This window comes from Acomys minous, assembly GCF_964271855.1.
Source record: "Acomys minous genome assembly, chromosome: 10".
Classification (NCBI taxonomy): domain Eukaryota; kingdom Metazoa; phylum Chordata; class Mammalia; order Rodentia; family Muridae; genus Acomys; species Acomys minous.
Genome location: NC_140491.1, coordinates 109435574 through 109449203, shown reverse-complemented (window position 1 = coordinate 109449203; position 13630 = coordinate 109435574). Strand labels below are relative to the sequence as shown.

Below are 13630 nucleotides of genomic sequence, written 5' to 3'. Positions count from 1 at the left end.
GAAAATCACTCCCCAGATAGAAAATAGGCTCTGAGAGAGAAGAAAAAGAAGGAGCAAGGTCCTTCCGGGCCTGGTCTGGCCTGCCATTGCAGGGTGGGCTAATGGTGTTGGGAGTGTTGACACACACCCAAAAACACAGTAACCATAAAAGGCTCAAATAAAGGGTGTGTGTGTATGTAAGTTATGAGAGAGGTACTGGAAGAGAAAGTATGAGAATTTGTTTGTTTGACTTTTTAAAGCCCTAGACATGTTCATGGTCAAATTCAAACAGGAGGGTCCCTCCAGGGTTTTGCAGAATTGTGGTTAATAGTAGTTTGTTGATCGTAAGAATTTTGATTACTTGAGAAAAGACAAAAGCATTTAAATGGCCAGATAGTAAAGTTGCTGAGCTTTTGGAAGAGATTAACAATTAGATGTTTTATTTCATTTTCTGTTAGAGAGAGAGAGAGAGAGAGAGAGAGAGAGAGAGAGAGAGAGAGAGCATGGCAACTATTGATACTTCTGTGCCTTTAAACATTTGCTGAAATGCTTTAAAAACAAAACAAACAAAAATAACCAGAACCAACACACTTTCAGTCTCCCAAAACTCAAGATTTTCCTATCTTTGTGTTCTTTGGGCTTCAGTGCTTTTTTAAAAATCTGACTAATACCTTTAATAAACATATTCAAAACAAAGGAAATAAGATTAAGACAAGAAAATAATTTATCACATTCTGAGCTTCCAGTTCACACATTAACCTTGGCTTAATTTTTTTATGCAAAAAGTTAAATTGTACTTCACTGGGAGGAAAATTGGAATTAATGCGCAGATTGAAACCTCTCGATATGGTCTTGTAGAACTTAAGGTTTCTCTGACAATTTCAAAGGCTATTCGAAAATAAGGGACGTTCTGAATGATGAATTTTATCCTTCGCTACCACTGGCTTTTCTGTGCCTTCAAAGTCTAGGCACATTCAAGTAGGTTACACTAGGAAAGTCCTCTGAGAGGACCCGTAGGTAGGACCCTAAATCCCAGCACCCCAGGGAAGTTACTGCTGTTGAGTCATGGTACTGAGGCTGGCTACTAGGCAAAGTCAGGATTGCTCTGTGTTTCAAATAAGAAGGTCCATAGTTTACAAGATGGGTAGGCAGGTATAAAGAAGATTCTGAGATTAAATGGGAAGACGTGTTTTCATTTAGCTTGTATGTCTTGTGACCAAACTATATTTAATTGTAATCAATTTTACCCTTTAATTTTTGAGACATAGACCCACTCTGTAGCCCAGGCTAGCCTCAAACTTCCAAAAGTGGTGGAATTACAGGCATGAGTCACTGCTAGGCTTATAACCATTTTATTTAGATGTTGAAGAGCACAGACTGAGCCCTATATTTGTATGTGGGTATATCCTAATGAATTTAAAAATATAGTGAAAATTTTAACAAAAGGAACAAGTTTTGTTTAATAAAAGAGTTTAACAATGGCAATTGCCTCCAAATACTCACCTATCATTCTGTGAAAAAAAAAATTGTTGCATTTCCTGATTTTAGTGAAAAACTCATGGTGCTCCTTGTTGCTTCAAGTCCTCCTTTGCTCCTCTTTCTTCTCCATTTTAACCTCTTTCTTTTCTTTTTCCCTCCTCAACATTCTTTTGAGACTTGAATGTGTGCTGGTGTCATATACTCTGTTCATTTATGTAGATCTTACAAATTGTACATCTGTGTACATTGTACATTGTAAATCTGTGTGGGGATTAAAAAAAAAAAGAATGAACACAGCTAAGATTGAGACTTATTGAAGCATCCTGTTTACCAAGACAGCAAGGAGCTCAATTACCTGCGTAATTGCTGACTATCACAACCAGGGTAGCAGAATCCTGTCGGAGTGTGGTTGTGGGAGATTCCTTTGAAAGCGTTTACCTTGATGCTCACAACCAGGAATACAGGACTGTAGGCATCCTCTTAATTAACTTTTGAGAAAGCAGAGAATCAGTAGAAAAAGTCTCACTTCAGGAGCAAAATCTTGTTGAGTAGATCTGGCTGGTAAATGTTCTTAACCATGTCTGTCTGGTGGCTCTGGAGCTAATTTTCCCTCTCCAGCTAATAACTAACTTAGGCTGGAAAAGAAACAAAAGAACAAACAAACAAAAATATGAAGCAAAAACCCCAAACAAAATCACAATGTCTGGTGTAGAAAGGGGGTTCTAATAACAGCCAGAGATGGATCCTGGGTTTGGGGCATTTTCTCAACCTTGAGTTTAGCAATGAGATTAGATTCTATTAAATGAAAATCTTGTGCAACAACAAAGACCCTCCCCAAGTAGCATGTGATTTTTTAAAAAAAAATTTCCAAGTTTGCCTCCCACAGGACAGCAGGGCCTTATTTGAGATAGAAGTCTTCTAGCCTTGTAACAGAATTTCTCCCAAAGAAATTCTGAGCTCAACTGGAGAAGAGGCTCCAGTCGCTAGGGCCAGAGCTGGAGCTCTGAATAACTTCGTGCTTTCTTCCTACATAGAAGCGAGGATTGCAATGTGCTGTTTTGTCTTATGGTTTGAAACTTTCTAGCAACACGCTTTTCTATCCGGCTAAATGCTTACCCCATCACCAGTGAGGTCACATGGGTGCCTATTACCATCTCAAATAATTCTCGTTCTCTAGGGGCAACCCACATTCATGGGTACCCCGCAAGGCTAAGGGGGTGAAGGGAAAGAAAAACGCCTAAGCCTAAGCGTAGGAGGAGTTGAGAGGCTGGCGAAAGATGCAGGCGGTAGGGCTCGGGATCCCTGAAAGGCGCCCGCAATTCCCCTCGCCTGGCGCTAGATGTCCCTGTAAGTTCTTGGGTCTAGTCGGAGGGCACATAAACTCCAGGCAGTCGCAAATCTGAGTAGCCTCGGGCTCCAGGAAGAAAGCAGCCACCCAAGCCCACAGTTAAGACCACCCCAAGGTAGCTTGGAATTGCAGGTGGAGGGGAGGAAAAACGGAAGTGATTGGGCCAACCTAGGTGAGGCTGAGAGTTAAGGGCCTGCCTAGGGAGGATTAGAAAGCATGCAGTTGCCCTAGCGTAGTAAACCTTGATTACTCCAACCCTCATCCTTTCCTGTAAATCAAAACTGGTTCTGAGGACTGTACTTAGCCCCTCATGCCCCCAAAATGTCCGGCCTGCAGCTGAGACTCGGGAGGTGCTTACTGACCATCCACCACCCTATGCAGACTCAGCTCGCCAGTGAGCTTGAGACTCTTGAGGAGCGGGCGGCTGCTGCTGACTGGAACCTTCGGCAGGGAAGCCTAGAGCTGATCTGCCTGAGACCGCGGAACCGCGTGGTCTTGTTGCAGCTCCAGCTTTGCCTTAGACCCATCCCTCTGCAAATCTAGAACAAAATTTTACCTGAAGTCACAGGCCAAGTGTTCACGATGTCACCTGGGGGACCCACTGCTTACAAGAGACAAATACTTAGTTTAGAGGTCTAACCTCACCTAAGGGGAAAGAAAGAAAGAAAGAAAGAAAGAAAGAAAGAAAGGAAGAAAGAAAGAAAGAAAGAAAGAAAAGAGGCTTTGTTCTTTGTTTATACCATTCTTTACAGCGAAACGGTGCTTTTGGATACAATGGAGAAAGTTTTCCCTGTATGTTACCTCACTCCTCTCATCTTAAAAATTCCTTTGAAGTCCTGCAGCATGAGTTAGATTCTGAGTGGTCCTGTCATTGGGTGATGGTTACTTTGAAGACACCAGAGGCTAAAAACTGACAGTTTCTAGTCTCAGCCTTTCCATGTTGGTAAGTGTATGAAGTCACTGGATTTTAACAAGCATAGCAATACTACTTCCTCTTTCTCTGCTTTCTCCAATGGTTCAGTGTCTTAGAGGGAGGCCTGCCTTTAAATAAGACATGTACAAAAATAAGAGGATGGGCAAATTTGGTGTGCAAAACTTCCAACTCCCCATAACTTATGCATTATTGGAGATAAGTTTAACTCATGAACTATTACCAAAGCTCTCAGTATCAGAGGTCCTTACTCCTGAAAAGGGGGGAATCAATTGCATAGAGTTTCTCTGGTTTTCAGAAGTGATACACGATGCTTTAAAAAAAAAACCCCATTTCTAATTGTATAGTAAGTGCATCATACAATTAGTCAATATTATTATTACTAATAGGTGTGAAATCTAAAGGAATACTAAATATTAAAATAGAATAGTCACTGTGAAATGTTATCATCTCCTAAGTATAGTGAAAAGTTGTGAATATCTTTCACTGTGATAGTTTCCCTATCGTGACTTCAAGTGCATGTGCTGCAATAAACAGTCTAGAAATTTAGTATTAATATTAGTATTACTTGAAAGGTGCAGACTAGTTTCACAACCACTAATGACTGAAGGCGTCGTAGACAAATGATTTTTCCATTTTCCACAGACTGAAGTCGGGCTCGGCCAGCTTTTGTAACTAGAGGCAGCGGGTCCTAAAAGAAGGGGAGAAATGGAAGACCCACCCACAGGCGACAGAGGAAGGGGTCCCTTCCTAGGCCGCTGAGGCTTCTGCGACTAAAAAGCAGTTCAGAGCCACTGAAACCGCGAGGTAAACAGATGGGGGCGCCAAATGACAGCAATAAAGGCGTCGGCGGATTTCCGCTCTGGCTGAGCGACCACTTGCTGCCCCAGCCTCACGGCCCGCCTCCCCCACCAGTCTGTCATAGACCAAAGAGTCTCTTATAGTCCCTTGGGTAAAGAAGGCTTGTGTAGCAGTACCCTCCCTGAGACAGTGGAGCACCGACTGCCAGGACCCATGGAGATGAGCATTGTAGCTGAGAAGCAGTTGGGGGCGCCAGCAGGGCTGAGCTCTTGTGTGTGTGTGTGTGTGTGTGTGTGTGTGTGTGTGTGTGTGTGTAGTGAATAGAGTAGCTGAAAGCCTGCTCAAGAAGAACGCAAGTGCCAGGGGCTGTGTGACCATGGGTAGGATAGCCACTGGGACAGGGGCAAAGGTGGATGCTGGGTCAAGTTTTCAAATGGAGACTATCGCCCACCAGACAATTCTCCCGATCCTGCGAGCCTACCCAGCTTTCCCCTTATGAGTCTAAAGAGGTGGGGTTGCCTTTCTTAGCAAAGCTTGCCTGTAGAAATAGTTGGCGCCAAGGGGAAGAGGAGAGAAACTTTTGGCATTGACTATATATGTGTACACATGTATATAAATATACCTCACACCTCACCTCCCCTTACATTCCTGACGCGCCCCCAACGGGTCCAAGGTTAAAAAGAAAGCGCCAACAGACAGATGGGCAATTAGATCAGGGGTTTGCCCCCAACACACCCCAATATGCTGGGTGTGTCCCAACGCGGGAAGGAGGGGGGCCCAGGTTAGGGTCTGAGTCAGTGTTGTGACTGGGATGCAAAACCCGAGACCAGCGTCCAGATTGCGAGGCTCTCTAGGCTGCTTCGCAAGCTTACACGTTGGACCACTGTGACCTGTCCCTGTCCTCCGTGGACCTCACCAGTGCAGGCTAAGCTCTACTTCAGGGGCAGGATGCACCCGACTCGGGCGGGGTGGGGCGCAAGTGCGGGAGGAGATGAGCGGATTTGAGTGAAGATTGATCTTCCTTAAAATGGTTGCCACCGGCGTCATTATGACTATCAAAGTTATCGCCAAGAGGCTCAGCCTCCAACCTCGGGCGGGAAGGAGAAGAGACACGGCTGGTCGGAGACTCTCTGTGCCTCCAGTCAGCACCAGGAACACCGGGGGCCACAGGTAAGGGGTTAGGATGGGGGGGGGCGGGCGAAGAGATTGAAGAACAAAGTGAGGGAAGGAAGGGAGGCAGAGGAGGAGACTCATTTCTCTCCACTTTGACCCCGAAACCCAGTCACTTTGCCACGAATTCCTTTATTTGAGAAGGGGGAGGGGAATCTGACTATTTTAAAAAATGGATTCGGAGCCGGCCCCATATGGCACGGGTAAATCATGATTGTGTTTAAAGTTAGCGGTCGAATTCTACTATCAAATCGTCTAGTTCATTTCCCCTAAGGGAAAAACGCGAGGGCGAGAAGCTTATCTATTACCCGGATTATGAAACTAAAAATCTAGGGTCTTGGAGTTCAGAAGTCAGCCTGCAAAAAGTGGTAGAAAACCAGAGAAGATGTAATGATTTCTGTTTGGAGGCACGGGCTCTATGTACCTCCCTGGCCACGTAGCAAGAAAGCATTTTCAAAAGTCTACAAGGTTTTCTCTCTCTCTCTCTCTCTCTCTCTCTCTCTCTCTCTCTCTCTCTGTCGGAGGAGAGCATCCAGACTGAGAGGAAGAAGTAAGGAAAGAAAGAATCCAGGATTCTATTTGTTAAAATACTCATTACTAATATTTGGTTCTTAAAACAGAAAGATAAGTAATCCCGACACGAGCAGACTGCAAGGTCTTCTTACGCAACTCTTCCTGTATCCTCCCCTTTACCCGCCCCCTTACGCCCCCAGCTTGTAAATGTTAAAAACAAAACAAAACAAAACAAACTTCCCTAGGATCTACTCTGGAAAAGCAAAGCATTATCTATTATTTAACACGTATCTGTGTTCGTGAAAAAAAAAATGAGGAAGACGCTGTATGATTAGGACCTAAGGGGCAACCCAGCAAACTGAGAGCCTAATGATGCCCCTAAATGAAGGGGGAAATGTGCCGCGGCGTGCTCTATTAATCAGACTGTCAATTTCACCCCCGAGGCCAAACCCCCGGGCGAGCAGAACTGGCTGGGAGCAGGCAAAGGACCGGAGCCTTCTTCCTCACTTCTGGTGTCTTCTCGTCTCCTACCTGGATCTATTTGTCTGCTCTGAAGTCGCCTTCATTACCCACTGACAGGAGCGTGTATTTATTTGCTTATAAACCTGTTACAATAAATGATTATTCGAACGGCGTCATTCGTACCTTAATGACGAGCGGGCGCTACTTTTTGATGAATGACATCTCCGACTCGGAAGGATGTATGGGTCATTTTGACCAGTCATTCCCTCGCTCTGGCATCCCACAATTTTTCCGCCTCCCTCCAAAAGAGATAATAATATTTAGAGCCGCTTGCTGGGGCTGAATGAGAATCAGTCCTAGACGCAGCCCATCATTAAGACGGGACAGCCAGGCCACTGTGACATTTTTTAGAAAGCTGAGATGATGGAAAGAATAAGAAAAGAGATGATTCTGATGGAGAGAGGGCTCCATAGCCCTACTGCTGCCAAGAGGTTCTCCAATTTGTCCGATTCGGCTGGAGGTGCTGTGCTCGAGGCCCTGGAAAATTCGCAGCACCCGGCTCGCCTCAGTCCGCGCCTGCCGTCTGCCCCGCTGCACGGCGCTCTGGGAGACCTCCCCGCCAAGGGCAAATTCGAAATAGACACTTTGTTCAACCTGCAGCACCCGAGCAGCGAAAGCACCGTCTCCTCCGAAATCGCCTCTGCCACCGAGAGCCGCAAGAAGCCTAGTCATTATTCAGAGGCGGCCTCGGAGGCCGACATGAACAGCGACGTGGAGGTGGGCTGCTCGGCACTGCGCTCCCCCAGCGGCCTGGGCACCGCGCCGCTCAAGGAAAACAATGCCAAAGGTAACCCGGTGTAGCCCACAGACTCCAGCCCTACCCTCCCAGCTCCCTCGCGGGCCTGGCCAGCTCGCTCCACGCCTTAGCTGGTCTCTGACTCTTAACTAAAGTGTTGCTCAGAGCTGGCAGGGGCAGGGGGAGGGATGCATGCTAGGGACCGTACCCTCTGGCTCTGCCTTTTGAGTTTCCCAGAACAGCCCGGGCCTATAGAGCCTAAGGAGCAAGGCCCACTCGCCCAGGCTCCTGCAGGTCTTGCAGACCTAAGAGCTGGGGCAAGGCAACACAGCGCTAGCCCGTGGCTCAGTTGTTTTGCGGGAAGGGTGAACTGGGCAGCACCTCCGAACTCTGCTGCCTCTGGAGCCCCCAGGGCCGGGTGGAGGGGGCACTACTCTGAATGAGTCGGAGACAATCTGGCCTCGCACCTCCGCTGAACCGCCTATGTCGGCAGCGGCAGAAAAGAGTTGAAAAGTGGGACTCCCCTCCCCTTTACAGGCTTGGCTTTGAGCTGCAGATGCTTTGAAAAATCTTAAGATATTTTAAACCCAAAGGCTGTCAAAGAAAGGTTGGAGGCCGTAAAAAAGAGCTACCCTGTGGTTTCCAGACCATGTCAAACCCACAGCTTCTCAAACCGAGGTAGGCAGTTTTTCCTCGGCCAATTTTCCTACCGAGTGGAAAATTTCTAATTATTGAAAAAAGAACAACCTTCTCAAATTCCGTATCTATTATTTGGTTAGGAAGGGCTCCCCAAACTTCATTGATTCCATTAACTGCAGCAATTTGTAAGCCTGACAGACCTCATCAATTTTGACAGCGACTTTCCTTCCCCGAAGCCACTTTTGCCACCAGCTAGCAACCCCAGCTCAGGGTCCCTGGTCCCTACAGCTACTCATGCGCTGTGGACTGTTTGCTTCCTAGGGTACGCAGAGAGCGGCTCCGTCGCGGGCACCACGACGTCGGCCTCCGGCTCCGGCCTCGGCGGTCTGCATGGAAGCGGCGGAGGTAACAGCGGGGGTGCGGCGTTGGGAGGCTCTGGATCCGGTTCCGGCGCCGATCAGGTGCGGCGGTACCGTACGGCATTCACCCGTGAACAGATCGCACGCCTGGAGAAAGAGTTCTACCGGGAAAACTACGTGTCTCGGCCCCGCCGGTGCGAGCTGGCCGCTGCACTCAACCTGCCTGAAACTACCATCAAGGTAATGATTCAGGCGCATGCTTGCTCAGGCCTCCCTGGGGCACCTGGGCTGATTTGTTTCTTTCTCCCCCCTTTTCTCCTTTTTGGGGTGTCGAGAGTTAGGTGTGGAAGAAGTCCACCGGGGTTTGTCACCGAAAGAGTAGGCTTGTTTCTCCTGCACCGAATCCAAATCGATTGACAGGCCTGGCTGACCTGAGAAGGAGCCGTGAACGGCGAGGCCCAGGCTTTAGACCGGCCCCTCGCCCAACTCAGTTCTGCCCAAGTGCCCCCTCTCTTGTGCCCAAGGTCCTACTTTGCCCTAAGTGGCAAGGCAGGCTGGTTTTTGTTTTTCTGGCACAAACTCGAGGTGAAACTTTTCATTCGCTTTTTGTCTCAGAGATGTATTTCCCACATAAATCGTTGCTACCTGAAGAAAAGGTTACAGTATTTTAAAAAATTGATCGGTTTGAGGACATAGTTTCCTAAAGAAATTTCCTCTTGGGCAATGGGAAACAACGAAATAGTCAATATACATGCATACATACATACATACATACATACATACATCATACACGTGTGCATATATATTTAGGTTATTAATTTTTTATTATGTATTCAGAAGAGATGGGTGAACACTTCAAGAAGCATTCAACTCTCTAGCAAAAGAGGACACCCCATGGGATTAGAGACTGGAATGGAAGTCTTCCTCCAGTTTGATGGGGCGGGCGGGCCGGCGGACATTCTTTCATTTAGCGTTGTGACGAATGATGGCTTTATTAGATAGTATGCTAGGAGTGGGTAGAAAAGTTCCCTTTCCAGGTTCTGGGCACACAGCTTTTTGCTACTCATTTAAAGCAAATGATTCCAACAAAATCATCCTTTCAATACCCTAATCGGACCCATGTCCCCAGGGAACGGTTCTCGCAGCTCCGAGGGCTCAAGACCTGGAGCTTGCTTGCCCTCTGAAAAACTGCGAGGCAGCCTCTCTTCAAAGGCTGCCCAGAATCCCCGTGCAAATCCTGGGATTGACAAACCGTTGTTCACTGAGGCTGGGCGCCAGCGGGTGGGTAGGTTGACGGGGTGAGATGAAAGATTGGTTTGGAGAGAGAGAGAGAGAGAGAGAGAGAGAGAGAGAGAGAGAGAGAGAGAGAGAGAGAGAGAGAGAGAAGTGTAGAGTCAGAACCTAAGGGGTCCCACTAAACATAAACACAGGAACTGAGGCCCTTTTGGACCAGGAGGATGTGCCTTAGCCGGGCCCTCACTTTTCCATGCACCCTGTCCTATCTGAGAGAACATAGGGACAAAACCCAGAGCAAGGGAAGCAGGTCAGGCCACTGTGGGTCTGGAGACCCTGGACGGGGACTGGGAAATACCCAGCGCTCCCTAACCCGGGCGGTGGTGCGGCTGTCCCCGCAGGTGTGGTTCCAGAACCGGCGCATGAAGGACAAACGGCAGCGCCTGGCCATGTCGTGGCCACATCCAGCCGACCCCAGCTTCTACACCTATATGATGACGCACGCGGCGGCCACCGGAAGCCTACCCTACCCTTTCCACTCGCACGTGCCGCTGCACTACTACCCGCACGTGGGCGTCACCGCGGCCGCCGCGGCCGCCGCAGCCTCGGGAGCCGCAGCCGCAGCCTCGTCGCCCTTCGCCACATCCATCCGTCCTCTGGACACTTTCCGTGCGCTCTCCCATCCCTACTCGAGGCCCGAGCTGCTCTGCAGCTTCCGCCACCCGGGGCTCTACCAGGCGCCCGCGGCCGCGGCGGGGCTGAACAGCGCGGCGTCCGCGGCGGCGGCGGCGGCGGCGGCAGCGGCGGCGGCCTCCTCGGCGGCGGCGGCCGGGGCGCCCCCCAGCGGCAGCTCGGCGCCCTGCTCGTGCCTCAGTTGCCACAGCAGCCAGTCTGCAGCCGCGGCCGCCGCCGCCGCCGCCGCCGCTCTGGGCTCTAGGGGTGGCGGTGGCGGTGGCGGCGGTGGTGGCGGCGGCGGCGGGGGAGCCGGGGCGGCGGGCGGCTCGGACTTCGGCTGCAGCGCCGCGGCGCCGCGCTCCGAGAGCGGCTTCTTGCCTTACTCGGCCGCGGTGCTCAGCAAGACCGCCGTCAGCCCGCCGGACCAGAGGGACGAGGCGGCGCTCACCAGATAACTACGCCGCCGCCAGGGGCCCGCGCCGGCCGCTCGGCGTGCGCCCCCTCGGGGCTCCGCTCGGCCCTCGGCTACTGCTGCCGCTAGGGGGCGCCCCGGGGCACGGGTGGGCGAAAGAAACCTGCCCGAGTTGGGGGGGGGGGGCAAGGAGCCGACGAGAAGGCCTGGCTGGGGTCCCCCCAAATGATCTCTATTTTTGTATCTCCAACCTAGCTGCCCCCCCCTCCCAACCTTACGCCTTCTAAACGTGGTTCCCGCTTTGCAGGCTCCACTTTCTGCCTGGAGTCCCTGGTCTCCCTAGGGCCAGTCAAATTCCAGGGTGTCCAGTCCTGGTTGATCACCCAGGGGAGTGGCTAGAAGCGATGGGGCACTGTGACAAAGAGAGAGCTGTGTGCTCTAGTACTTGGGCGAGGGAGCGTCAATCCCCACCCTACCCCCACCCCCAAGATTCACGCTGCTGCTCTTTTTCTTGTCTTTGAACTAGGAGGAGCGGGGAGAAGGAAAAGGCAGGTTTTTCTCAGTCTCAGCTAGCTAGGGGCTTTTGTCCGAGGGGAGCAGGAGGGTGGAAGTGTGAGAAGGCACAAGGCAGACAGAGAATGCGTGGGAGATATCTTTGACAGCGCGCGTGGGGCTTGCTGCGGTCTATTCCGAAAGGACAAAGCTGAGGCGGGAAAGGGTGGGAAAGGTCGCGGTTCCTTCTCTCGGGTCCGCCTTTGGTTTCAGTGCTTAGGAAATAAAAGGTTAGGGTTTTTTTTTCTTCTTTGCATATTTTGTGCAGAACGTAATGGGTATCGAGGTTGGCACAGCCTGGCCAGGGAAGGAAAAGGGAACCGAGAGAAGGTGAGGGCCAAACTGACAAACCATTGTAGTTTGTGGAGAGGCATTTTCATCTCAGTTTTCCAACTGTCGAGTGCCACTCGATCTGGCAAATACTTGAATCTCTAGATATATGATATTATCCTAAAAATTTCCTTAGATACTTTTATGAGTTCGAACTCTATTCCTCTAGATCCCTTCTCTCTCCTTTCCCCTTTCCTCGGGTAAAATGGTCCTTAGCATATTTCTCATGCACGGCTATTGCCTTCTCCTCTGAAAAGCCACCGCTGGGTTACTGAGACCTGCTCTGCCAACCCTGGCTACAGGGGGGGTTTCCTTGAACTTGAAGAAAGGTACATCAAAACCCACCAGTGTTAACTGCCACGTCAATTTTGATGCTAATAATGTGCAGATTATGACGAAAATTGCCAATCATGCTCTCTGATGGACCTCCTTTGAATGTGGAATTGGAGAAAAGTTCCCCGCACGGAGACCTGCTGTCAAGTACTAACAACCCGCTAAGGGAAGTCATTAGGAGAGACGGATAAGAGACTCGGTACATAAAACATTGTTCTTGGTGCATAGAATGTATGTTATTTAATGTTATCTCTGTTACCTGAAGTGATTTCGCAGAAGAAAGCCACGTTCTTATCATCTCAATTGCCAATTTTCATTTTGGTAACTTGGACGCCCTGGGTAGACTTTTCTCTGTTAAGTTGATATTCCACCAATGTGAACAGCCTCATTAAATCAAGCCTAGATATTTCCATAATGCTCCCTGCAGAGTCACTTCACTCCTCACATAATGAGATTTTCTGAAGAGTTGAAGCCCTAAAATAACTTGCATGTTTAGGCCCAGCAAAGTGGGTGTATGTGTGTATGCAACCTGCGTGTATGTGTATATATATGTATATGTATGTATATGCATATATATATTCGTGCTCTTAAGTACATATATAAGAGATACACACATCCATTTATACACATTGGCACATTTTCTGTGATTTATTTCCAATTCGTTTTGTGGTATATTTTTGTTATTTTAAAGACACTGGATTTTAAATTTTCACTTCCTGAGGAGAGATTTTCATTATATCTTGAAATAATTAATTTTCCAGGAAAAATTATTTTTATCAAGTGGAAAAGATTCCAAGGGGAAGCAGTATTTCAAAACTCCTGTGATCTATTATGCTATACCCATAAAATATTAGGGAACTTCCCAAGGAAATAATAATTTAAAACTCAACTTTTTTCCTAAAGAGATGAGACTACTTATGTAAAATAATAATTATACCAGCTCGTATTCACTAAGTTTACATTTAAAAATATTAATATATAATTTAAGACTAAATAAAATAAACCAAAATATGGTACCCTTTTATCAGCTTTACCTTTCTAGATTGTTAAAGCTCTTTGTTATGATCAGCTATCAGATGTATATATAAGGTACTTTAGGCAATAATGTTTACATCCCCCCTCCCAAATATATATGATTGATGAGAACGCTGGTTGGTAAAATGAACATAAATTCATCTTATGTTAGGTCCATTGGATCTGGCTAGTATAATAAGATAAAACTGTAAATAAAGTCTTTGTGCTTTAAATATTTCTGGCTGTATGAACTCACTGTAAGATATTTTACAAATGTGCAATAATTATAAAGCTTTGTATATTATGTTATTTATTGTGTTTGGTCATGTAAAATAAATGTTATTTAAATCAGAGCAATTTTATTTGTTTAAGAGATTGCAAAACGGTGCATGCTGGTGTTTGTTTTTAACTGTGGCATCTAGGGTTATGAAAATCTCTTAAAACAACATATTTAAATCCATATAATACACACATCAGACGGATTAATTCATTCTAATCATTATTTTTACGGCAAATACATTACTCATGTTTATAGGAGACATGCACTACATCCAAACATTGGTTTAGCGTTAATTGGCTGGCTAAACAGATAAGAGCGGTTAGG

General features: G+C 47.8%; 1 protein-coding gene across 1 annotated transcript; it reads left to right on the top strand.

The window, feature by feature from the left end:
• Positions 1–7103: 7103 nt before the first annotated feature.
• EVX2 (even-skipped homeobox 2) lies at positions 7104–10840 on the top strand (the record flags this gene model as incomplete). Its single annotated transcript, XM_084797744.1, has 3 exons — positions 7104–7530; positions 8440–8717; positions 10112–10840. The coding sequence occupies 3 exons, from the start codon at positions 7104–7106 to the stop codon at positions 10838–10840; spliced, it is 1434 nt and encodes a 477-aa protein (XP_084653870.1).
• Positions 10841–13630: the final 2790 nt, after the last annotated feature.